The sequence below is a fragment of the Cervus elaphus genome, chromosome 12 (assembly GCF_910594005.1).
Source record: "Cervus elaphus chromosome 12, mCerEla1.1, whole genome shotgun sequence".
NCBI lineage: Eukaryota > Metazoa > Chordata > Mammalia > Artiodactyla > Cervidae > Cervus > Cervus elaphus.
The window spans coordinates 54270924-54295906 of record NC_057826.1 but is presented as its reverse complement, the minus strand read 5'-3'; the positions used below and the strand labels follow the sequence as shown (position 1 = coordinate 54295906).

The following is a 24983-nucleotide window of genomic DNA, read 5'->3' as shown; positions in this document are numbered from 1 at the left end:
AATAAATTTCAGTGATAAAGTAAGAAGTGTATTAAAGATGACATTAAGATTAGCAATGTCTTGGCTAATATTCAAATACATATCAGAAGTTAACAGTCATGTATAAACTAACATAAAAATAAACATTTCCCTCATTCAGTTTTAGATTTTAACCAGATAATTAGGTCAAAAAAAGGAAGAGTGTCATTATACAACATCACAGAGTTTTTAACAATACGAAAACTGGAAAAATAACTTAAATGGTATGGTGCCATAATGGCCAATAAGATATATAACCCAAATATGCTACTGATAAACTATGTTTCCTAGTTGAAAGAATATTCAATTTAAGACTCCCCTATAGACAAGTGATCTAAATTACTAAAAAATTCAGAATTCTTGGCAGTCAAATCCCAGGATTACATGATAAAATAAAAATAGTCAGTCAACTGTATAAAATGAAGATTCAAATGCAGGGTACTCTCATTATCTATGTAATCTACTTAATCATATTTCTCTGAAACTATGTCAAATTTCTAAACCTAAGATTGATTGAAATTGGAAACATACTACCTACAGAGCCTAGAAAATTTTCCATTTATTCTTCTAATACTTACTTAGAGAACTATGTGTTGCTTGCTATTAAGAACCTTAATCTCTCCAATTTTTGAGAGTTTGTCAGGTCTTTTTGTTGACATATGACCTTCCAGATTTTGGTTGTAGAGCACTAGGAGACAACTGGAGGACAGAACTATATAAATTTTATTGCATTATAATTCTCACCTCTCAAAATCTAGGAGAGGAATCTGTCTCTTCAAGTGCAGAATTTAAGTGCTTCTAATTTTCTTCTTTTTTTTTTTTTAAATGTTATCTGTACAAAGTATTTTCAGGTTCCCCAAATCCTAGAGATTTCAAAACCACAACAACCACAATTAAGATATGCAGTTAACATTTTCCAAAAGCACTCTTAAGTGTACATGGAAAAAAAACACTCAATTCCAGGACTGAAAATATGAAAAATCAAACGTTAACTGAATGAAGATGCTCTCTTCATGCATTGAGTGTTTACAAATAACAATGGGGAAGCCACCCAAATAAATACAATATAAATTTCAGACTGAAGGATTTAGTATGATTTCCCATCCCCTTGCTGCTAAGCTACTAACTTCTGAAGTAAATTCAAAGCAAATTTTCTAAGCTAAAAGAGCCACAGAAATAAATGTGCTACTACCCGGCACACCAAGTCTGCTACTTATTTGAGTTTGTGTTAGAAGAAAGAGTTACTAAAGTATTTGATATTTAAGTAACATCATTTTGAAGCCAAGAACTAGGAGGAAATGCTTAGGCTTGAACTGGATTTGGGAGTGTTAAGCCCCTAGAAGGCAAAAATGTTTTAATGGAACAGTGAAATATTTGGAAAGTCTTAGACACCATTAATAACAAACTTCACAGTGAGACCATTTTCAAGGGAATTCCTTTATCTGTTTTGTTTTCAGAAGAATGAGATGGTATCTTGGATTTGATTCAAAGGTCAGTAAAGGTAGGGATGAGTAGGTAACAGGTGAAACAAAACTGGCCACATGTCAATCAAATATTACAAATAGATTGTCTTGATCATCAAATTAATTCTTCTGAGTATCGACAGGAAGGGGTTCCCCCCCCCACCCCACCACTAGATTTTCCTCAGTTCCACCAGGCGAGGGAAGCCCTACAGAGATGTATGTACACACTGTAATTAAACAATGGTGCTAAACAAATCCAAATCAACAGAACTTTGACCAAAGCTTAAAGGTAAACTGAAAACAAGCCAGTTGGGTAGTTAAGTAATGATAAGCATGTCACCTACCTTCCACAGTGGACACTTGAACAAGTCAGACAGACCCAGGGGCTTTTGTTGGACCGGCACACTAATAAAAAGAAAAACACACAGTATACCAATTGTATCACGTTAGTCCCCAGTTTCTCCCCTCATCTGTAACACCACGTCCCGTGATTAAGCTATAAATTCCACGGCTGCTGAGGTGCACTGGGATCACAAGTGCCCGCTTTGCGAGCGCATTGACACAAGATGGCTGCCTAACCAAAGTTAGGCGGGGAGGAATCCGAACACACGTCCACAGCGGCTGCTCGCTGGCTCCGCTGACTCAACTCAGACAGCCTAACCACAAGTTAAACACACTTCTCGTTCATCACTCACTCCTTTCTACCAGCGTCTCTGACAACTGAGGGACAATCTATTGTCTCATTAAAAACATTTTTTAAGTCTAATTCTTTAAATCACATGTCTTTACCACACAGATCATAAGCTACTATAAATGACAACTCTTTCAGTTTCTTTAGTGAGAGGCATGGCCTAAGGATACGATTCGGAAGACTAAGACCAATTCTTCCCAAATTAATGCCTCAGTTGCATTAAATATAATTATAAATATAATTATAACTGCATGTAATTCTTGCTGAGGGTATAATCAGGATATTACTTACTTTGACTATTTATTACAGGGATGAGGTAGGCAAACAGGGTATGAAAACTTTTAAAATATTGATTACAATTTTGCTTGCTGTTTACTTATTCAATTTTTTAAGCCCTATAAACATAACAGTGATTTTAAAAGAGAAGGGATCACCTGAAAACAGCTTTTTCAAAATACACACGTTCTCTGGGCAGAGACATCTACATCGAGGTGCGGACAGAAGGACAAAAGAACACGTCTATTTTGAGAAACGTAAATTCCCCGGTGACTCCCTGAGAACCACTAGGCAGTCTCCTAGGGGCATGAGAGGGACAGCACAACCAACACTTAGGATTATAATAAACCGACAGCCTGGCACACAGTATATGCTCAATAAACACTTGTTGAAGTGAAATTCAAATGTCTTAGTTCAAGATACTAAGCTCTTCCAAGATCTGATCCCTACTATATTGGTTTTGCCTAATCAATATGTCACAATCAGCCTTTCTTATTGCTAAGAAAAATTAGCCAACACTGGAAATAAAGTGACTCAAGAACTATAAGCCCTTTCAATGTATAATGAAACACTGTTTACTACTGATTAGGACTCAAATTCCATGAAGTTACAGGTAAAATTGTAGGATTTTATTTGGTAGAGATAATATCTGTCCCGCATACTCCAAGGGTTATGGTTTTACTACCCTGCAGGACATTAATTGATTTTATATCTAACCTAGCAATTTACTTCAACATTCATTCTTCAATGTCTGCATTCACACAATCCCACAAATGCTCTTGGAATCAGCTTCACCATCCCACTGGTTTCTTCATTAATGAGTTAAACAAGCCTTTGACATACATTCATTTTATATTTGTGTAGGAGGGGAGGAGAGGGCAAGGAGGAATAGGGAAGTACAGTCATACACTACCCAAGGGGCTCTGCCTGTCTGCCCAGCACAGGGTTCTATTTGTGCATAAGAAAGTTTGTGCATGCATGCATGCTCAGTAATGTCCACCCATAGCCCATGGACTGTACCCCACCAGGCTTCTCTGTCTGTGGAATTTTCTAGGCAAGAATACTGAAGTAGGTTGCCATTTCCTACTCCAGGGGGTCTTTCCTACCCAGGGATCAAACTAGGGTCTCCTGCATTGGGAAGTGGATTCTTCAACTCTACACCAGCTGGGAAGCCCATAAGAAAGCTTTCAGTGGTAAAAATCCGGTTCCAGTTAACCAAGGGCTTTACCTTACCTTTACCTTTCCTTATTACATTGTATCAACTGCTAAGGGCCATCCTGACGGCATTTTAGTATTTTACTCAGTTGGGTCCAAGTTTGTTATATGTGCATATAAGTCACATGACAAAGACTAATAAGAAGAATGCCAAACTGCTAACAGTTATTTAACACAGGTACATGAGAAGACTACTGTGAGGTACTCTTGGTTATTGGCTTTTTATGTGTACACACCCCTGTGGTATCTGATTTATATCAATAAAAACATGACAGTCTTATAGTTTGAAAAGAAACACCTATAAAGTATATTTTTAAAAAGAAAAATAAATTAGAATACAGTTTACTTGAAACAGATAATCCTGATCTGAGATACAATTTGAAGGATTAAAAAACTACAAATATTATCTAGTTTTATTCCTTCACAAATCTTTTTCTTTTAGTAAAGACTAAGAAATATTGTATTCAGTCTGGAAAAAAAGTTTAATATGATCCTGAAATAAGTAATTAGTAAGTTGTTCTGTTTTTTAAGATTTGATTTAGATGGACCATTTTTAAAGTCTTTGTTGTATTTGTTACAATGTTTCTGTTTTATGTTTTTTGGGGGTTTTTGGCCACTAGGCATGTAGGATCTTAGCTCCCCAGCCAGGGACTGAACCCATGCTTGCTGCATTAGAAGGCAAAGTGTAACCACTGGACCTCCAGGGAAGTCCTTAGGCCCCAAGTTTTTAACCATTAGAGGGTTTTACTTTTTGTGTAACTATGGGAAGATTATTTGTGCCCCTCCTTTGAATGAGGAAAAGAAAACCTAGAACAAAATCACTGCTGTGTTTCCTACCAAGTGTTCATCCCCTTCCCTTACCCCGATGGTTGTACAGTGTGTGTATGGACAAAAAATACATACAATATTGTGATCTAAGTTTTCTACTCAGTACAGTAAATGCATTTCTTCATGTTACTAAATTAGAACATGCGTGCATGCTCAGTCACTAAGTCATATCTGACTCTTTGGCGATCCCATGGACTGTAGCCTGCTAGGCTCCTCTGTCCATGCAATGTTCCAGGCAAGAATACTGAAGTGGGTTGCCATTTCCTACTTCAGGGGATCTTCCCAACTCAGGGATTGAACCCACATCTCCTGCATTGGCAGGCAGATTCTTTAGCCACCAGGGATGCCCACTAAATTAGAAGAGTGTACTCTGGTCTTATAAAATCTCAGTTACCTCATAGAGTTTTAATTCCTTAGTTTTAAATTTTAGAAAATATGCCCTAAGGCTGAGGGAAGGAAGAATAGGGAAGAAACTGCCTAACAGGTGTAGGGCTTATTTTGGGGGTGAGGAAAGTCTTGGAACAAGATGGAGATGAGAGCCGTAGATGTACTAAATGCACTGAATTTAGTTGTTCATTTCAAAATGGTTCACTTGGGGAGCTCCCCGGGGGTCCAAAGGCTGGGACTCGGCACTTTCACTGTCAGGCGCACAGGTTTGACCCCTGGCTGGAGAACAAAGATCCCACAAGCTGCACAGCTTGGCAGTAAGTAAATTTAAAAAAAAAAAAATCTTTTTAAAGGTTAATTTTATGTTATATGAATTATACCTCAGTTAAATAAATAAATAGGTGCTTAAGACAGGGATAAGGAGAAAGAATAAAAGGAAGTAAAACAGCATTGACATTCCAAAACACTAGAAACAAGTGAGTGTGTCTATTACTAAATCTCAAAAAAAAGACCTCACTTTCTAAATTAAGAAACCAAATTTCTTCTATCACGAATATTTACAATAAGAAAGTTAAGATTTAATGTGTGATAGGACACTCGGTCTTGGCTATTTAAAGGACAGTACTCTCTGAGTGCGTAATACTTTCACAACAGAAGAACATCTGAAGGCTAGGAAACTACAGAGAATAGGGTTATTATGAAGCCATTTATTACACTGCTTTGGTTAATATTCACTCTGCTTATATATCCCTTATCCAAATTATGAAACCTTTAATGTGCCCAGGAAAATTATAAAATAGAAGAAAAAATGCTGGCTTTAAGTTAAACGCTCAATTATTGCTACAAATAGAACAGATCATACCATGAGTAAAAGACTACTACAAATAATCTTAAAATCATTCTAATCATCTTAAGGGGACATATCTTATTATAAAAGGTAGTCTCAGTTTACAGACAGATGGGTTTCAGATTTATCTGTAGGATGAACACATTTCCTGTGGAAACTGCATTAGAGGTTTGCAGGCTATTCTATAAAACTCTATAAGAACCATTACAAGCCTGAAATACTATACTGTGTGTGTGTATAAAATAAAACCATACACAGTCTATAAAAACATTTTTAAGCTATAAACTATTCAGCAAAACATAAAAATACTAAACAAAGGTTTTTATTTTTTAAACGGTAAATGCTGGTACTTGAGAGAAACAGGGTGGTAAGGATGGAAACTTATAGAAGTTCAAAATGATAAGCCATAACTGCGAACTCATACAGGCTCTTTTTACTAAGCCTCATTATACTTCAAGGTGATGTCAGGGCAAGGAAGCCATGCAGTGTATTTCTCACACTGTTACACGTGGCCACAGGAGGGTCACTGGATCTCATAAACACAGTCTGGTCTTCTTTCACTCAGGTTATGAAATGTCCTCAGAGTTACTCTCCTCCAGCAATCTGTCCCGTATGCTGAGACTCTCGCGGCCCTGAGCCGAGGTCTCCTCTCTCAGCTCCTGGGCATCTCAGCCTAGGGGACAGACACTGTCTAGTTCCCCTCACTCTCTTCCTGTTGCTGTGGCCTCAAGACCCTGTCCTGTTCTCACCCTCAGCCACAAGCTCTGCAAGTTGGCAGAAGCACCCCTTTGAAGGGGGTAGAGACTCTGGATCCTCTCCGGAGCTAGGGCCATTCTGCACAAGGTAGAAGCTGTGACACAGGCTGGGCAGGCAGAGAGGCAGAGGAGCCCCCGACTCTAAAACATGCTCATCTTCATGGATTCCTGCTAAAGCCCCCAAAAGCTTTAACTCTCTGGAAATCCAGAAGTGACAACTGATGGTGGGAAGGCATCCAAGTGATCTACAAACCAAAGTGGTTTTACTCCCTACTATTCCTATGAAGGGGGCTTCCCTGGTGGCTCAGCAGTAAAGACTCCACCTGCCAGTGCAGGAGACATGAGTTCAACCCCTGGTTGGGAAGATCCCCTGGAAGAGGAAATGGCAACCTACTCTGGTATTCTTGCCTGGGAAATCCCATGGACAGAGGAGAATGGCGGGCTACAGTCTATGGGGTTGTAAAAGACTCAGACATGACTTAGAAACTAAACAACAACGTTCCTATGAAGGGAAGACTGATCTGCTCCTTTAAAAGGGACAAAGAAAAACAGAAAACTACGGAGTTCTGTGCTCAAGGAGGCCTATTTACACACGAATACTTTTAGGTTGTATCAGAAGACAAAATGGCATCCACACTGAATATAAATTTCTTCCCACTGATTTTCAATATCCTCAGTATTCACTACATGGAATCTAATAAGATAGAGTACATGTGATAGTCAAGCCCCATCAACAATTCTCCTGGAATCCTAATTTTTTTTATAAAACATCATGCACTAGTGCTTATGACACAACTTAGTCACCGACTCTACATGCAAAAATAGTTCAAGCACACAGCACTGACGGGCAAGCAATTTACAGTGCATCCACTATTCAGCAGTTGCTTCAACTGGCAGAGAGGCTGTTAAGCTTCTCAAGAATTCACAAATGTGAGGATGACCAGGGTTCTAGTCCTGGCCCTATCATTTCTACTTAAAGAACTGAGAACATCACGACTGTGCTGGGTCTGTTTCTTCACTGTAAAATGAAGACTGGGTGATAAACATGTCCCCTCTAAGTATAAAATTATTCAGAGAAGATAAAGCCAAAAATAGACGAAATAATCATATCATTCCCTATAGACAAAATTCTTCCACTCTCCTAATTTTCTTAAAAGGCTTAACAAAAAGATTAACTGCTAATGTAGTATAATTTTCTAAATCAATGCTCTTCAGCTTTTTTTTTTTTTCCCCCCTGCTCCACAATCCCTGAGAGGCAAACATTCTCAGCACATTGCCTGTCAGAAACAGCGGAGTCACTGTTGTGGAGTCACTGTTCAAAACCGCTGGAGACAAAAGTGCTGCTCCAACAGTAAAGCTCAGAACACCACCCCCTCCACCCAACAACACACAGAGTTTTTAAGTGCACCCCTCTAAAAAATTAGCAACTCAGAAGAAAATATTCACTACTTATTTTTTTTTAAAGAGTCAAGTTCATTTTTACCTATTTAATATTCATCTGGCACATACTATGTGCCAAGCATTACTGCACTTTACTGTGCCACTTTATAAATATTCCTTCATTTAATCCTCTATAGTCCAAAGAGGTGTGTACCATGCTTTGGCCTGTTTTATAGATAAGGAAGCGGTGGCATGTAACTAAGAAGTTATATACCTTGCTACATTAGTAAGGGGCAGAACTGGAACTCAAACTCAACGTTTGAAGGCATGGACTGCTGCAAAGCAGAAGTCCAGCAGGTTGTTATTTTTGCTTTAAAAAGATTCCATACTATGTGCTCCTGTAAGTGTTATATACCTGTATATAAACTGACATCTAGAAGGATATATAGTAACTGTTAACAGTCATGTAAAAAGAATGGGATGGGGGGCTGGAGCCACACAGCCCTACTTTCAACTATGCTGTCTCAATTTTGTCATAAAGCATTACTTCTTTTACAACAAAAATTACATTTAAATGTCTTAAATTTAAATATACTGGTATTTTAAAGCTGTCCTAATGAAACAGACTTACTCTAAATTATTAAGCATGAGTGGTAAGTGAAAACAAAACCCAATATTACAACTCTATGGGTCTGAAAACATACCAATGAAAAAACACTTGCAGCTGTTACTCAGAACACACACACATACACACAAATACTCCATAAAAGTATCAACAGTAGTGTTACTCCTCTTGAAATTGAAGGATAGGGCAGAATTATCATAAAAAGTTCTATAAATATTCCAGTATATATACAAGTAGAAATATACTCCAGGACTAACCCAGTTTACCCTCCAACTGATATATTTTTAGATGCTTTGTTGTTGTTCGGTCACTCAGAGAGCAAGGCATATAATCTTCTTTATACCATAAACACTCTCTGAACCATATACTCACAAGCCTATTCTCTGCTAAAATTTCTGAAGTCTATCTTCAACTTGAATCCTCTGAAATTACTGGGGGAAGAGGTGAGTGGTAAAGTCACATGGATAAAGCAGGAAATGGGCCGTAAGGTATTCCCCTCAAGAAGAAATCCGGCTACACCAAGCAAGTGCCAGAGCAGCCAGAGTGCAGCCCAAATCACTGTGTTCTCACGCCCACCCTGATACTGCTGCCCATGCTGAGAGTGGGCACGGGGTTCCCAGGGAACAGGAGAATTCCCCGATAAAGCAACAGGCAGCGCCCAGGGCTAAAGAAGCGAGCCAACACTGGACGAGGAGGAGAGCAAGCAGGAGCACCCAATCCAAAGTGCTCAGAGGAGCAGATTCACAGAAGACGGGAGGCGGGTTCAGGGCCAAGGCAGTGACGGCAGTTAAGAAGTAAAGTTTATCTCGGTTGCCTTTCCACCTTCCCCCTCTTGCAGCTCTCTCTTGCCTCAGTCCCATTCTTATTCAAGGCTGGCAATCAGTTAATCTCTCCTCAATCATTAGATAAGTAAATTGCTTTCTGGTAAAGTCATAGTTCAGTATTTCTTATAGCCATTCTTTCCCTTCTGTTTAATGGCTCTATGATAGACGATAACCACAAATTCTTGAACACTCCTCCCACTGAGAGGCAGGTCTACGTCCTCTTTCCTTGAATCTGCGCAGGCTCTTTCAGTGCCCTGACCAACTGAATATGGCAGAAGGGACTGGGTGTCAGTTTGCAGGTCTCAGTTTTAAGAAACTGACAGTTTCCTTTTTATTGCTTGGAATGCTTGCTCTTGGGGTGGCCCGGCCACCATGGAAGAAGCCTAAGCACCCTGTGAGAAACACAATATGAGAAAGCCAAACACCACAGAGAGACCTTGCAAAATATGACACCTTAGTGTCATAGTGTTAGGGACAGGGGTGCAGAAACAGGAGCACAGAGGCTTGTGACAGGTGAGTTAAGAAGCCACCACGGAAGTGGATGCTCCAGCTTCAGGAACTCCAGCTGAGGGAGCCCCAGCTAGGTTCTTCTTGAATTCCTGACCTACAAGATCATAAGCAAAATGAAATGATTGTTTTAAGCTACTAAGATGACAGCATCCACCATTCACCCCTGCCAAGTGACTTACAGGAATGAGTGACACTGCTGTTTAGTAGAGGTGAGGATGAGACCCTTCAAGAGGCTCTATGCCATAGGAATCAAAACCATCCAAAGACTAGATGATACCCTCTGCAACAGAGGTGGTAAGACAGTAAAACGCTGTAGTCCATCATCAACTGAGCTGCCATCATCACTTAGGACTGGCTCTCTCTGTATCCTGTCAGTATTTTAAATCTAGATGTGCTGTCTTGAGCATAAGACAACCTAATTGTTGAGCAGAAATATCACATAGTAAAAAATGACCTTCAAAAATCTCAAAACCGCTATTCCCATAGCAACCCCAAATTCTTGAGGAAGATTCTCAAGAAAATGTCATTGGCACTTGCAGGAATTCCTTTTCTCTTCATTAAAAGCTACAGCGCCTTATCCTTCATTCCTTTTGCCTCTCTGGATTATGTTCCCTAATAAGCATTGTGGGAAAACTCACATTTTATTTAAGGTTGGATTTGAAAACCTAATTGAATAATTATGAGTCAAGAATATCCTCCTCCATTTCTGTTTCCAATTCTCTCTTCACCCTAAGAGTGCTGACACATTCCTCAGCCAGCCTGACCTGATTCCCATCACACCCATCAGCAATGTCTGATCTCAGCCTTTGTAGCTAGGGTCGAGGGTCCACATCCTAACCAGACTCCCAAGATTTCTGAGGAAGTACTTCGACTTTTCTCTTAAAGATCTCAACAAAGTGTATGGGATTTTTGGGTTTTGGTTTGTTTTCAGTACAACTGCTTCACAACGTCATCTTGGCTTTCGCTGTACTACCAAGCGCATCAGCTATATGAACATGTACATACACACTTCCTCCCTCCCACACCCCAACCACCCACCGAGGTCATCACAGAGCCCGAGCTGAGCCCCCTGTGCTCCAGAACAGCAGCTTCCCGCTGCCTACCTCACACTTGGTAGTGTAAACGTGTCAATCCCCATCTCCTAAGTTGTCCCATCCTCCTCTTGCCCCATCAGCCCAGCGGAAGGGAGTAGGGGAAGGACTCTGCTCCACATCATTTTGGTTGAACGAGGCAGAGGCCTTGATCCCCTGGCTTTGACCTTTAACCCCACCAAAAGAATTCCTTCCTGCTTTAATACAAAAATGTACCAAAGTGACTTGGTTACCCTTAGGAATGCGACTATTACTCTGTAGACTCAGAAGGAACATGTCAGAGGCAAGCATGGGCTCCAGAACCCACGTAAGTCTTCTGTTCACCTTCTAGCTCTCCCATTATTTTATTCTATGACCTTAAGGAGTTGGTTTCAGAGCCTGCCTCCTCGTCTGTAACAGAGGACAAACACCACCTCTGCCTCAAATGGCTATGGTAAGGGTTTCATGAGACGACGCGCATGAAGGGCACGAGGGGCCTCACAAACAGAAAGCCCCAGTGACTCTCAGTTCCCTTCCCTTAAGAATATATTAAAATAAAAAACGTAGCTATCTGGGGTTAATTCTACACAAGGCAGCTAACATATGTCCACATATAGCATGACTGCTAATTTTTCAGAAATTTTTCCCTTAGTTTACACGCATTAAAAGGATGGGAGCTGACAATTCCTTTTCACAGAAAAATTCCAAATAAATAAGTCAGCAAAAATCCTTCAGAAACTCCTCCAGTATCTGACTTGAAATTAAATTATTTTTAAAACATCAAATGAATGAGATTAAAATATTCTAATAAGCTGATCTCAAAATTCATATAACGACTATATACCTTAATGTCAGAATCATTAAACTTTACACAGTTAATGTAAAATACTTCAGAAGCAAAGGTACTTTAGAAGAACATTTCAAGGAGGTTTAGACAACTGAATAAGATGCTACTCAGATAAAACACTTAAGTACATGAGCAACTTGGGTGTCAAAACCATACTGAGATACACTAAATTCTGAGGTATTCAGAATAGAGATTAAATCATGGTGCACCAATATAAACAATCAAAATACATTGTACCTTGGTCATTCTAATATCCAATATGTGGGGTTACAGGCCAAGTCTTCAAAAATATTTTTTAAATTTCTAACTTCTGTTTTAACAAATAAGCAAATAAAAATGATTTCGAATCACACCAGATTTAAGATCTGGGGATCAGGGACATTCCTGGTGGTCCAGTGGCTAGGGCTCTGTGCTCCCAACGCAGGGGCTCTGGCTCGATCCCCAGTCGGAGAACTAGATCCCACGTGCCATGACTTGGCACAGCCAAATAAATAAATAAAAATAAATATTAAAAAAAAAAGATATGGTGATCAGCTTATTTTTACAGACAGTAGGTTTAAACTTCTACTCTAAATAATTCATTTCTTTTTTATCCAGGATAAATAGGATTACCTGGTTCTCTTTAAGGGACTCTGTCCTTGGCTCTCAGAGGCTAATTTTGAGACTGTTCTCAAGCCAATTTTTCAAACCTTTTTCATGTCAGGACATGCATGGAAAATGATAACATCTGTATGGTGCACAAACGTAAATTGAAAAGTCATCGTGGGGGCCAGAAGTAATCTGCTTGGAGGCTCCAGCCACCCTTAGGCTGAGGGGACTGTTATCTCAACACATAGGTAATCTTTTTATGGCCCTTCTGACGGAAAGCTATGTTTCCCAATCTTTTAACCAGGTTTTCTAGTAATGCAGGAAGAAGTCCCCCTTCTACTCCAATGCCCACTTGTTGGAACAAAGTCATCAACAAGCTGAGAGGACCAGCAGCATTATCTAGGAATCCAAAGTGCTCCTCTGAGTTTATCCTACTCACTAGTGCGCTGAGACCCACTGGAGAAAATGGATGCCCAAATCCTTATTTCTGTCCTAGGTATAACCGTCCTATCCTACCACCATTCTATAACCTAAGGGAGCAACCAGTTAACAGTATGACATGAGGGAATCTAACACAAATTAAATTAAAAGAGAAAACTACTAGAAACCCTTGGGTCTGAGCACTCAGGCAGTAAAACAGCACTGACAAGTATGTAAAAGGAAAGGAAAAGTCAACTGATTAAGATGAACATGGATGTAGGCTAAAAATGTTTCCAAGGCCACTTCTAGCGCTCTGATGTCAAGGTTTCCAAGGCAAAAATATAATTACAATAAAGTACTTCACTTCCACAGCCTTGAATACATTTGTAAGGTCACCACAGATGTGAAGATAAGAGCAGGCAGACAAGTAACTTGAAACATTATAAAATCACTTACACAATATTGCTCACACAATTGAAAAGTTAAAACCTTCCATCTTCTCTGAAGATATCCAATAATACAAAAAAAAAAAAAAAACATATTTGTACAAGGCTTTTAGCTGCAGCATTATCTGAAATTGCAAAATACTGGAAACAACCTAAATACCCTAAATACAGGAGAACGTTCGAATTCACTGTGAACCACGACAGAGTACTATGAATGGTTTAAAAATAAGGAAAATTTCTACAAACATGTAATGACATTCAGAATATACTATTAAATGAAAGAAATTCCAAAAGAGTATACTTAGTTTGCTACTTTTTGTGAGAGAAAGAAAACACTCATGCATTTTTTTTGTTTTACAAGAAAGAAACAAGGATAGATCAAAATAATTGTTTATAGAGGGTGTATAGGAATGAGAAGAGTGAGGTAGTAACACTTCTTGGTACGGTTTTAACTTTTGGAACTGTGTGTGTGTGTGAGAGAGTCACTCAGTCGTGCCCAACGCTTTGTGATCCCATGGGCTGTAGCCAACCAGGCTCCCCTGTCCATGGGATTTCATAGGCAAGAATACTGGACTGGGTAGCCATTCCCTTCTCCAGGGGATCTTCCCAACCCAGGGATCGAACCTGGGTCTCCTGCATTGGTAGGTGGATTCTTTACTATCTGAGCTACCAGGGAAGCCTATACTCACATTTTACATACTTAAAAAAGTAAAATAAAATCAGCAAGGATAAGGCGAAAAAATTTTAAATGGAAATCAAACAAAAACAAATGAAGCAGACTGTATGCCAAATAAGTAACTGTGTTAAAAGAGAGAAGGAAAGGGAAGGAAAACTAACACAAACAATTTTTTAACATAATACTTTATATTTTGTGAGTATACAGACAAAAAACACCATTAAAAATATTAAGCTCTAGTTATAAGCAGTTTTCTTTGCAATGGTGTAGGTCAGCAGTTCAGAACTACTTTCTCTGATTATGGCATGGAGCAAACAAGTACATGTGTTGAGGATAATGGGAACCAGATTCTCACTGTTAGAGAAGGGCATTACAAATGCAGAAAGGCGCAAGATGAGACCTGCAGTGCTGAACTGGAATTAAAGGTATCAAAATGAATTCATGGTTACACAAACACATAAATATAAACAAATATATATATATACACACATATACATTTTCATATTTCTTAATTCCTATTTGCTGAGAGATCTTAGGTTATAAACATTATTCCTCACTAAAAGGAATGATGGCTACTTGGGGAAATAGCTGATTCCAAGACTGGGGCAGGCTGAGTAGAAGATGAGCCGGGAGCACCTTGCCATGCCAGAAAAGTAAGGGCTCCAAGAACAATAGGGACATGTCAAAATTATGGCCTAAGAAGGTCTCCACTAGCCAAATTTAGGACAACTTGATCTTCAAAATAAATAGCAACAGGATGTCAAAAAATAAAATGAAAACCTGAGTTCATGTTAATAAAATAAATGAATAAACAAGTGAGTGAGAAAGGAAAGTGCATCCCCATATATACTTAGAAGAAATAAGTTAGAAAATCAACATCCTGCAACCATCCTGGTAACAACTGATTCAATCAAGAATCACCAGTGGATGACAAATTACTAGATTAATGTTTGATGAGGAATAAGACAATTGTACATAAAATCTCAAAGCATCTGCTACAATAACAGAGGGGGAAAAAGTAACTTTACAACAAAGAACCTTGCAAATATCACCTTAATAAAATAAATATTACCAAAATGAGACAAACCAATTTCATATACCTCTTGATATAATGCCCTGAGAAGACAGATTGCTTCTGTATTTCCTATCAAAACCCTGCACGACTTGAATCTAATCATAAAGAAACAACAGGAAAACTCAAATTGAAGTACACTCTACAGAAATACTCAAGATGTGAAAGACAAAGAAAGGCATAAGGAACCGTTAGAGACTGAAGGAGACTAAAAGAGTTATCACAACAAAATGAAACACATGATCGTGGGCGAGATGTAGGGGACATGGGTGGGGTGCCACAACTGGGAAATAGCTATAAAGGACATTATTGAGACAACTGGAGAAATCTGAGAATGGAATGTGCATTCAATACTACTACTATATCAGTTATTAAATGTCTTCATTTTAACCAATATCCCATGCTTAATGAAAAGAAAGTCCTTGTTCTTGAAGGGGGGAATAAAGCATTTAGGGATGAAGGAACATTAGGTCTGCAAATTATTCAGTGATGGGAGTGGGGGGGATATATAGAAAGAAGATACACATGTAACACAAAGGTGGCAAATGCTAACTCATGAATAGGTAAAGAGTACAAGGGAGTTCTTTGTATTATTCTTAATAATGTTCCTTTAAGTGTGAAAGTGTATCAAAATAAAAAGGGTTTTGAGATTTTTAAATTTTTATTCTTTGCTTCTTACTAAAAACATACTTTTTGAAAATTACTATAACACAAAGGAAAAGGTTAAATTACCATTGTACAGAGCCAAATAGTACTATAAACCTGGCAGTAACTTCCCTTTATTAATGGATGACAAACTAATCCAGTAAAAATATTATAATAGATTAATTGCAGTAGTCCAAATGACCTTACAACTATGTTTCTTTTATATATCCAAACTCTGGCTCCCAATTTCCCAAGCAGAGCCAAACCTAGAGGCTTATCTACTCTCTCTGCTGACTCTGGTAATAGCAACAGTATTTTGCTCTGCTTATCAAGGAAGGTAAATCGGAGTTTAAACTTTTACTCAAAAATAGTACTGCAAAATTTCAGTTTTAGTGATTTAACTCTCTGGATGATTACTAATAAAATCCATCTCTGATAAGGCAAAGCATGTTTTTGCCCTAAAAACTGCATTTAAAACTATTTCATTTAAAAATAAACACCAATTGGGATTCCCTGATGGTTCAGTGGTTAAGACGCTGCACTTCCAATGCAGGAGATGCAGGTTCCATCCCTGGCCAGGGAACTAAGATCCCACATGCTACAGAGCGTGGCCAAATAATTTTAATTAATTAAATAAAAACAAACACCAAATTAAGCATGGCAGACCAATTTCTCTCTTATCTTCTCTCCATCCCATTCCACTAAAATGACAATAAAAACTTAAATTGATAGTGACTCACAAAGAGAACACGTGAGACAAGCAAACGTCAGCATGCTTTTGGCAGTCAGGAAGAAGTCAAAGGAGCATAACAACCATCATAGTGTGAAGAAAGCTACAGCCCAAGCGCCAGTGGAGGAGAGTGCAGCCGGGAGGCAGTCCTGGGCTTAGGGACACAGGGCCCAGCAGACAGCAAAGTAAAGGTGAACGCGTGAACTTCCTGCTTCCTCATGTCAGAGCATCAGCGGCCAAGCAGACAGCTCCCAGAGGGAGTACTGAAAAAACGGTGCTAAAAAAGTAAATATCCACACAGACGTTCTGACTGTCTTCCTCCATGAAGAAGGTGGCCTGCCCCAACTTTACGGTGAAGCCCAATGTATACAAGACTCACAGAGCTTTTTAGTGCCCCACCCTTTCATGAAAAAATAAGACAGGTAAAATCAGATCCTGTGAAGAAAACCTCTAGTTTGAAAGAATCATTTTGAAAAGAAAAAGAGGAACCCAGACACAAGAGAAACAATGCAGACAGCACAGAAAAGCCTCAGAACAAACTCTAAAACCCAGGAGTAATGAGAGGAGATACTGCGAAACAACAGCAATAGGATGTATGGAAAAACAGTGATCAGAAAAAGGACAAAAAGCTCTTGAAAACAAGAAATATTATTATCAAAATTCAATAGAAGGGTAGAAGGGAAAATAAAAACAAGGAAATATCCCAGGAACTAGAACCAAAAGGCAAAGAAATAAAAAGATAAGAAAATTACAGGTTCTACCCACGGTGCTCAACATTCAATTAATAAGAGTTGTACAAAGAAAAATGTACAAACTAGGAGATTTAAGTATGGGAAGATGAGTGTACTCTCAAATGCACAGATTGAAAAGTCCCTTGAGAACCCATCACAAGAAAAGAAAAACTAAGCCATGCCAAGACACATCACTCTGAAATTCCAGAACACCAAGGATAAAAGGAATATCCTAAAAGCTTCCAGGAGAAAGAATAAAAGGCTATATATGAAAAAAACCAGTCATCAAAAAGGCATCATGTTTCCTAAAAAAACACTGAAAGCCTAAAAACAAAGGAACACTGCTTTCAAAATTCTAAGAGAGGGACTTCCCTGGCGGTCCAGAGGTTAAGACTGTGCTTCCAATGGGAGGGGCATGGGTTTGATCCCTAGTAGGGGAACGAAGATCCCACAAGCTGTGCTGCATCACCCAAAAAAAAAATTCTAAGAGAAAAATCTTTTCTAACTAACAGTCTATAGTCAACCAAGCAGTCCAGTATAAAGGTAGAATAAAGGTATCAGACTTGGATGGGATCAAAAATTTGGCTCCCCTGAGAAGGGAGCTAGATGAGGTACTCCAGCATACAATGGTCTAATAAACCAAGGAAGAGAAAGACCTGGGATCCAGGGAACGGGAGACCTAATACAAGAGGACAGCAAGGGAATCACAGGGTAAAAACTGCCCAGTTGGCCTAGAGAACAGTCAGCTCAGATGGGAGTGAGGGCACTCTAGGAAGGAGAGCCTCAGGAAAAATACTACTAAGAGATTATGTGTTTAAATGCTTGGAAAATAATATTCATAGACATTTGACAAAAGTATAGGTTACATTTGGAAGAAAATGTAAAGAAAGTAAAGTAAGCAATTAAAAAAAAAAAGCAATTACTAACTAAAGGAAAAATAAAATGCCAGGAAAAAAAAAAGTATTCACAATATTAATAAAAATTTGTGGTCTGGTCATATTGAGAAATGGAGAGGGGGCAGAGGAAAGGGTAATGTAAATACTAATGTCCTCATTTACCACCACAAAATGTCAAGAGATGCTACCTAAAATGGATAAACTGAAAAATAACAGTGTATTACTTTGAAGTATGTGGGTAAACATGAGAAAGAAAGCTAACAGAGCTGAAAGTGGTCGTCTGTGGACAGCAGGACTGACGGTGGAGGGCAGGGAGCCTGCTGCTCTATTTTAAACCTTCTGACACTAAACTGTATGACATAACTGTACAATGTGCTACTTTTCAAAAACACTAATCTTTAAAAGGTAAACTGATATAACAATCATATCAATTCATGAAGTTGCCTAAACCATTTTTTTTCATCTTAAAAATTGCCTATCACCTATTGCATGAAATAAAAATTACAAAAGCTGTTTATCATTTGGGGCCAGGCACCTATTGAACTCCCTGTATACTATAAGGCTAATTTCCAGAGCTAATGGTATGTGTCCTCTACTAGAGAATGTAATTTCAAAGCTGGCCAAAATTTATCATCTGTATGTTAACAGAGCCAGATACCTACAAAGCCAGAAGAGAGGGCATCTGGTCCTGCTGATTTCCTACACAGAGGCAAATTCTGATCCCTAAGACTGGTCCCCTCATTCGCTCGAGCATTTTACTCTATTTTGAAATGCATTTCTGAAATCTGTCGTCACAAGTAATTGAAAACAACATATGGAGATAATGTATGTGAAACTACATATGCTCAATTGTAATGTACTAAACATCTTTTATTATTCATTCTATCACAGACTCAGACTTGTTCAAACCCACTTTGGTTAAAAAAAAAAAAGACACCTATGAAGCTATTATGCTTTTATCTGTTCTACAGTCTTCAGCTAAATGCTGGAACTGTGCCCCTACCTACAAATGAGAGGAAAGGGTAGTGGAGAGAAGGATTAAAACAATTCAAGTCAAAGCAGATTACTACATCAGAGTCAAAATGGCCACTTCTGCCTTTGGAAGGCCAGACACAAATAACCACAGAAAAATTATCAGGAGCTTATATTGTTTCAAAAATAACTCTCCTTATGAAGCTGATTATACAGAGGATGAACACAAAAGCCATGAATCATTTAAGAAAAATTCTGGCATCCAATATTTCCATTTATTTAATATAGCAAGATCTGATGCAATTCCACACTTTGCCAACAACCTGAGTAAGCAAATCCATGGTTAAACAGTAAAAGGATTTTCAAAAGAAATAAATCAAGTCATAAATGTAAACACCACACAACTATTATTTCAAAACAAAAGCAAGTGTATGCAAGACAAGAAAAGATGCACACACATATTTTATAGGAAGCACTACCGCCCATAAATCAATAAAACATTTAAGGCGTTAAGGGACCTCATTATCAAAGACTTTACTCAGAGATAGGTTTAATATCTATGTTGTACAATCCTTTTTCTAGCTTTTTGTGGTTCTACAGTATAGGTTAGCACTAAAGTACAAATCTGGGGGTGGGGGTGTGAAATTACCACAGTTGTATTTACTGGTGTGCTGGGAAACTATCCTTTTAAAAATCAATGGGACTATTTATGAAGAAATGGAAAGAAAAAACATAAACTGGGCATATGCTTATATTCTGCTTAAAGGGCTAGGAACCCAGTATTACAGAAAATAGGTACCTGTAAACTCCATTAGCTGTTCAAGCTGTTCAATAATTTGCATCAATTATTTGATGCAAAGCAAGAGCTGGAATTTTTTTTTTTTTTACAACCAATAGGTACATTAAAAAAAAAAATCTGACCCACATTCTCCCAAAAATCTATATTAATCATTCAAAGGAAAAAAAGTCTCAAAAAATATTTTTTTAATGAGGTTCTAAAAAGACTACACACAAACAAAACACTTGAAATAACTGAAATGAAACCGAAGCAGTTAAATTAAATTAGAATTAAATTCTCACAGCATGAATGTTGAGCTCTGGCAGCTACTTCATACATGTAAGGTGAAGCTTGAGTCTGTTGCTGCAAACAGTTTCTCTAATGCCAAAAGAGCTCACAATTAACATTCAAAATAATTCAGATGGAAACTAGAGTTAATCTCAGTTTTACTGTGTGACACTAAAATTTAAAAACCACTCAATCAATAATATAAATTTCAGCCCCAGACTAAGTTAAATAGAAGTTCCTTAAAAAAAAAAAAAAATAGACTATTTTTCAACATTTGTCTATCCATTATCCCAGGGAAACATTCTGTCACCAAAAAAAAAAAAGAAAAGAAAATTTGCTGCCTAGAACTTTCAGCATGATCTCCACAAACTCTGACCAAAACAAAGGAATGGACAATGATCTGTTATCTAAAAAGGAAAACCTGAGCATGGTCAGTAAGAACAAAGATTTAAAGAAGTTAAATCAACAAGTGTACTATCTTACAATTGGTTAAATTAAACCTGCAGGAACATGACAGCTAATCACCAGCCTGCTCCGCCTGGTGATGAGATAGTTCAAGAACAGTCCATGAAATTAAGAGTCTTCAGGACAGGTCATGGATAAATAGGCAAGTAGATTTCCAAAGGCTGCCTTAAACCCAGCTAGAGCAGAGAAAAAATATCAGGAAAGAACATCTCCTCAAAATGGAAAACAGCCCGCTGATAGAGTTATTCAATCCTAAAGCAGAGTACAAAGTTTCCAGATAAAATCCAGTCAGTTATAATATCTTTTCAAAGACACAAGCTGGTTCATATTCAAAACAAACTCTCAATTCCCTCCTCAAAAGGGTCTTAGAAAATTTAATTAGCTAGTGGTGATTAATGGTGACGCATTTAGCTAACACAAATACTAAGACAACTACAAACTTCACTTTTCAATGCGCAGGTTTTGTTTCAACAAAAGTTTTCAAAATCTGAAGTTGCCTTCTTAAGCTTACCTGTATATTATATATCTGTAAAGAGCAAACATATACCTGTTTTTCAGTATGTCTTAAGAAGTGGGGGGCGGGGGGGAGGGAAATCTTTTAAGCACTGCAGCCTAAAGACTATAAGTAACTTCTACAAGAAATATGATTGGAAAATCTTAAAATATAACAAAATGGAATCAACAAAGGGTACTGCCTAAAAGCAAAGATTCAAATAACCCCTGAGCTACCAGCAGCAAAAGCAAAATTCCCTATCTTAAGAATTCTCTCCCTCCCCCACCCCATAACAAACAACTTCCAAGAAGACTCTCCTCCAGCAGAAACAAAATGAACAAATGGGAGGGGGCCACGTTTATAAAATGACAAAGAGCTCACTGCATTTCATCCTTATCCACAGCTACGGTAAGAAGGCTGGTTCATGATATCTAAACTAAAGTAAAGCTCATTTCAGCCTACAAAAAAAATTTAATCTGAACCAACATTTGGACATTCAAAAACAGTGTTCTTCCAACTGTATTAACAACCTTGTTCCACCTTGCTGGCATTTTAATCAATAAGCAGAGGGAGGAAGGGCTAATTAAATACAGAAATTTAAAATAAATTATTTCCAAAATGTAGACTTTAAAATACACTTTCACATCAAAAATCTTCAGAGGAATTACTTCAAGTATGTCTCCAAACACTTATAATCCTTTAAATTATCAAGCAGTAAGTGACTAGATGACAAAATAAAGACCCTGCTTTAAAAAGGCAAGCCAAAAGTATGGTTTGAATGGTATTTGAATTTAAGCTCTGGGCTATCTCTAATATTCCCAAGCATCTTGAGCAACTCTGTTAATCTTTGTCTCAGTTTCACAATCTAGGAAAACAGGAAAAACTACAAGGATGGGTAGTTAATTAAATTAGTCAGGATTAAATGCTGGCCAACTGCTTTGAAGTTCCTTTATGTTGTTCTCAGTTCTCCTCCTACTCAGTAAAACTAGTAGATGAGAAAACATCTGGAATTACTATATACACTAACATCTGCAGACTCACAGCAGTTAAAAGATGACCTCTGTTTACAAGTTTCTAAGCCAAAGATCATTCAACAACCCAGAAAGATTTTAAGATACAATTGCAATAAACAATTTTTAGGTAAATTTCCTTTCATTGTGAGATACCTTCTCTTACCTACATTCTCAAAACAGACTATTAGAAATCACAGGGCATCTTGAGAGGTATTGGGGCGAAACAATTCTAGGTAAGATGAACAAGCTGTTGCTGCTGCTAATGGTATTCTCAGCATTCTAAGCTGTCAATCAAGGTAAGCTTCATCACAAATAAACCCTCCAAAAAGTACCAGCCCCTGCTGAGAATCTAAGTACTTCCTTCTAAGCCATCTGTCCAGGAAAGCTCTACTAAAACACCTAGAATGAAGTGGCCCTTTCGTTTAAATGAGCTATGAATAAACATAAAACACTAACATACATTAGCAATATATAGTTCCCACTTCAAACACTGACAAGCTACTATCCAACTCTACGTGGATGCTTAGGTTAAACACAAAACCCACGGTCTGCACACAATCAAAGGACACTAGCATTTTCTTTCAAAGAAGGAAAGTACCTAATATAGCTCAAGAAGTGGGAAAAAACTGCAAAAGAAGAAAACAACACAGGTTAGGGAAAATGCCCTTGTAAATTACTCCCTGATGGAAGAGGGACTCAATTAAATTTTAAAACAGGAATTTAAATTACTCAATGAGCTACAAACTAAGTTACTCACTGTTCTGCCCACTGAGCGACAAACAGTAGAAAAACATAAATATTTCTAAATTAGGTTTAAAGGATTCAAAATTAATCTATCATATTCCAGTAAAGAAGGAAATCGCTTACATTTCAAAGTGGAAAAAGTAGGATGTTATAAGAGCCTAAGGCTAATGCTATAAAAGCAAAGAATGATGAGAATGAGTTATTTTGAGAATAAATGAATAACAAGAAACTGAAACAAACAGTTCAAATTCACCCCTCAACCCCATCCTTTCCCCTGCTTTTAGGCCATGAAGGATACTCTTTGTACACTGCTAAGAATACTATTCAGAGAATAACTATGGATCCGTGTGTCAAAACTTCTTCACAACAGCAAATTGTTAGGCTCAGTCCCTAGACTGCAGTCTCTTCAAACGAACACATGGAGCACATTCTAAATCCCAGCTTCTTCACATCTACTACCAATTATTCAGAGACTTTGGAAATAAGCTTAGGCTGCTTTAAAGTTCTAGGGGCTGGGATTCCAGGTGGGACACTGCCAGAAAAACTAGAAAGACAACTGCGTTTGACTTAAGCTTACAAAGCTTATCGAAAATGTTAAAATTCTTCAGAAAAGTGTATGAAATTTAAATATTAATCTTCAAAAGTATCACAAGCCCACTGATTTTTAACTGTCCCATCCACATTTACTACTAAAATGTCATATCTGCCCACCTATAAACACAGAATGTCAAAAGAATACAAATTCATCATGGTAACAAGACTGCAGATGATCAGTTCCTCACAATCCAAAGTTTACTTTACAGACTAAAAGCCAGGAGTGGGGACTGGTGAAAGCATTCTGGGGAGAAGCTCACTTACTATGCTTTCCATTTATTTTAAATAAGTTTAAGGCCAATCCAGCCACCATCAAAAGGAAGAAAGTTCCTTCATTCATTAAGCCAATATTTACTGAGGGTCTTATTACATGCTAGGCACTTAATTTCACACAGGGTTACTACTAGAGAGCAGTAAATGCATTTGACCTTACAAATGAACAAATGACTGATCCCACCTAGAAAATTTAGTCTACTGGGCATATAAGAGTCTTCTTTAGATGTAGGTTGTGAGAGAAATCTGGTACAAAATAACCCATCACCCCATCAAAGTGATATCTAATTTTTAGCTCAAGCTTTATCACAAATGACAAGTTTATTACCACTGAGATGGGATCAATAATCAGAACTCTATCCAACTAAATGTATCTTCAAAAAAAGATTAATCTCCAATAACCATCCCAAACTGCAAAATATTTACTTAATCTACACTTACTTTTCTTAGGTAATGTGAGGGCAAGTGTGTACTAGAAACTATAAAAGGACTTCTCAACTCTTTAAAGAATTAATCAGGGAAAAAATTTTCATGCCTATGCTATTAAAATATCTACAATTTAACTGGCTATTTAACCCAAACCCTTAAAGTCTTTGACTCACCTTAGTTATGAAAACAGTTGTGTTTAGGGCATCTTTTTAACCAATCTGGGTTTTCTCCCCAGTATTTTGCCACTGGTTCAACCCTTTTACCCACACACACATACACAAGTGAAATGCCCAAGTCTCTAGCTTCTGAAAATAACATCTGGTATGTGCACTTAACAAAAACCTTGAAAGAATGACCTCATTTTTATTTAAAACATTTTCATTTAAAAACAAGAATGAATTTAACAAAATTAGACATAAATCAACTTTTACCTTATTAGGAGATTACTATTTTCAACACTTACCTTAAGCCACAACATGGATTTAACTTCTAACCAGTTAGTTTCCTGTCTCTCCCCAACTAGATTAGACTGCAACTTTTTTGAGAGCAAGGGACTGACTACTGGACTCCATCGTCCCAGCTTATATATTTTAAATTCTGTGAATCTCCACACAGACATAAATGCTGCTAGTTTTAAGACCTTAAGGAATTCCTTAATATTTGAAAGCTCTTTTGATAAGAGAAGGTGTCCTTAACTGTTACTATTGTTGTATACAAGTGGGTTCTCAGAGTGTGATCCTGAGCCCCTGAGGGTTTCCAACACCCCTCAGGGGTACATGAGGTCAAACTATTTATCCTCTACCCTTACTCTCTCACAAACATGCAGTGGAGTTTTCCAGAGGCTTCCCAATGTGTGATATCTCAAGAGACCGAGGGCAAAGGCAGATGTAAAACTCCAGCTGTCTTCTATTAAACCAAACAACAAAGACAGTTACAAAAATTAAAATAATGCCAATCTTCTCACCAAATTTTTGTTTTGAAAATTTATGTAAAT

General features: G+C 37.9%; 1 protein-coding gene across 3 annotated transcripts in view; it reads right to left on the bottom strand.

Annotated features, from left to right (window-relative positions):
* The window catches only part of USP3 (ubiquitin specific peptidase 3), a 99171-nt gene that overhangs the window by 70632 nt on the left and 3556 nt on the right, over positions 1–24983 (bottom strand). For 2 of the 3 annotated variants that reach the window (XM_043918899.1, XM_043918898.1), the window contains exon 2: positions 1826–1886. In XM_043918899.1, coding sequence (XP_043774834.1) covers positions 1826–1886 — 61 coding nt within the window. Of the gene's footprint in view, positions 1–762; positions 882–1825; positions 1893–24983 lie in introns of those variants that run through there. The other variant, XM_043918900.1, reaches the window with a different exon arrangement.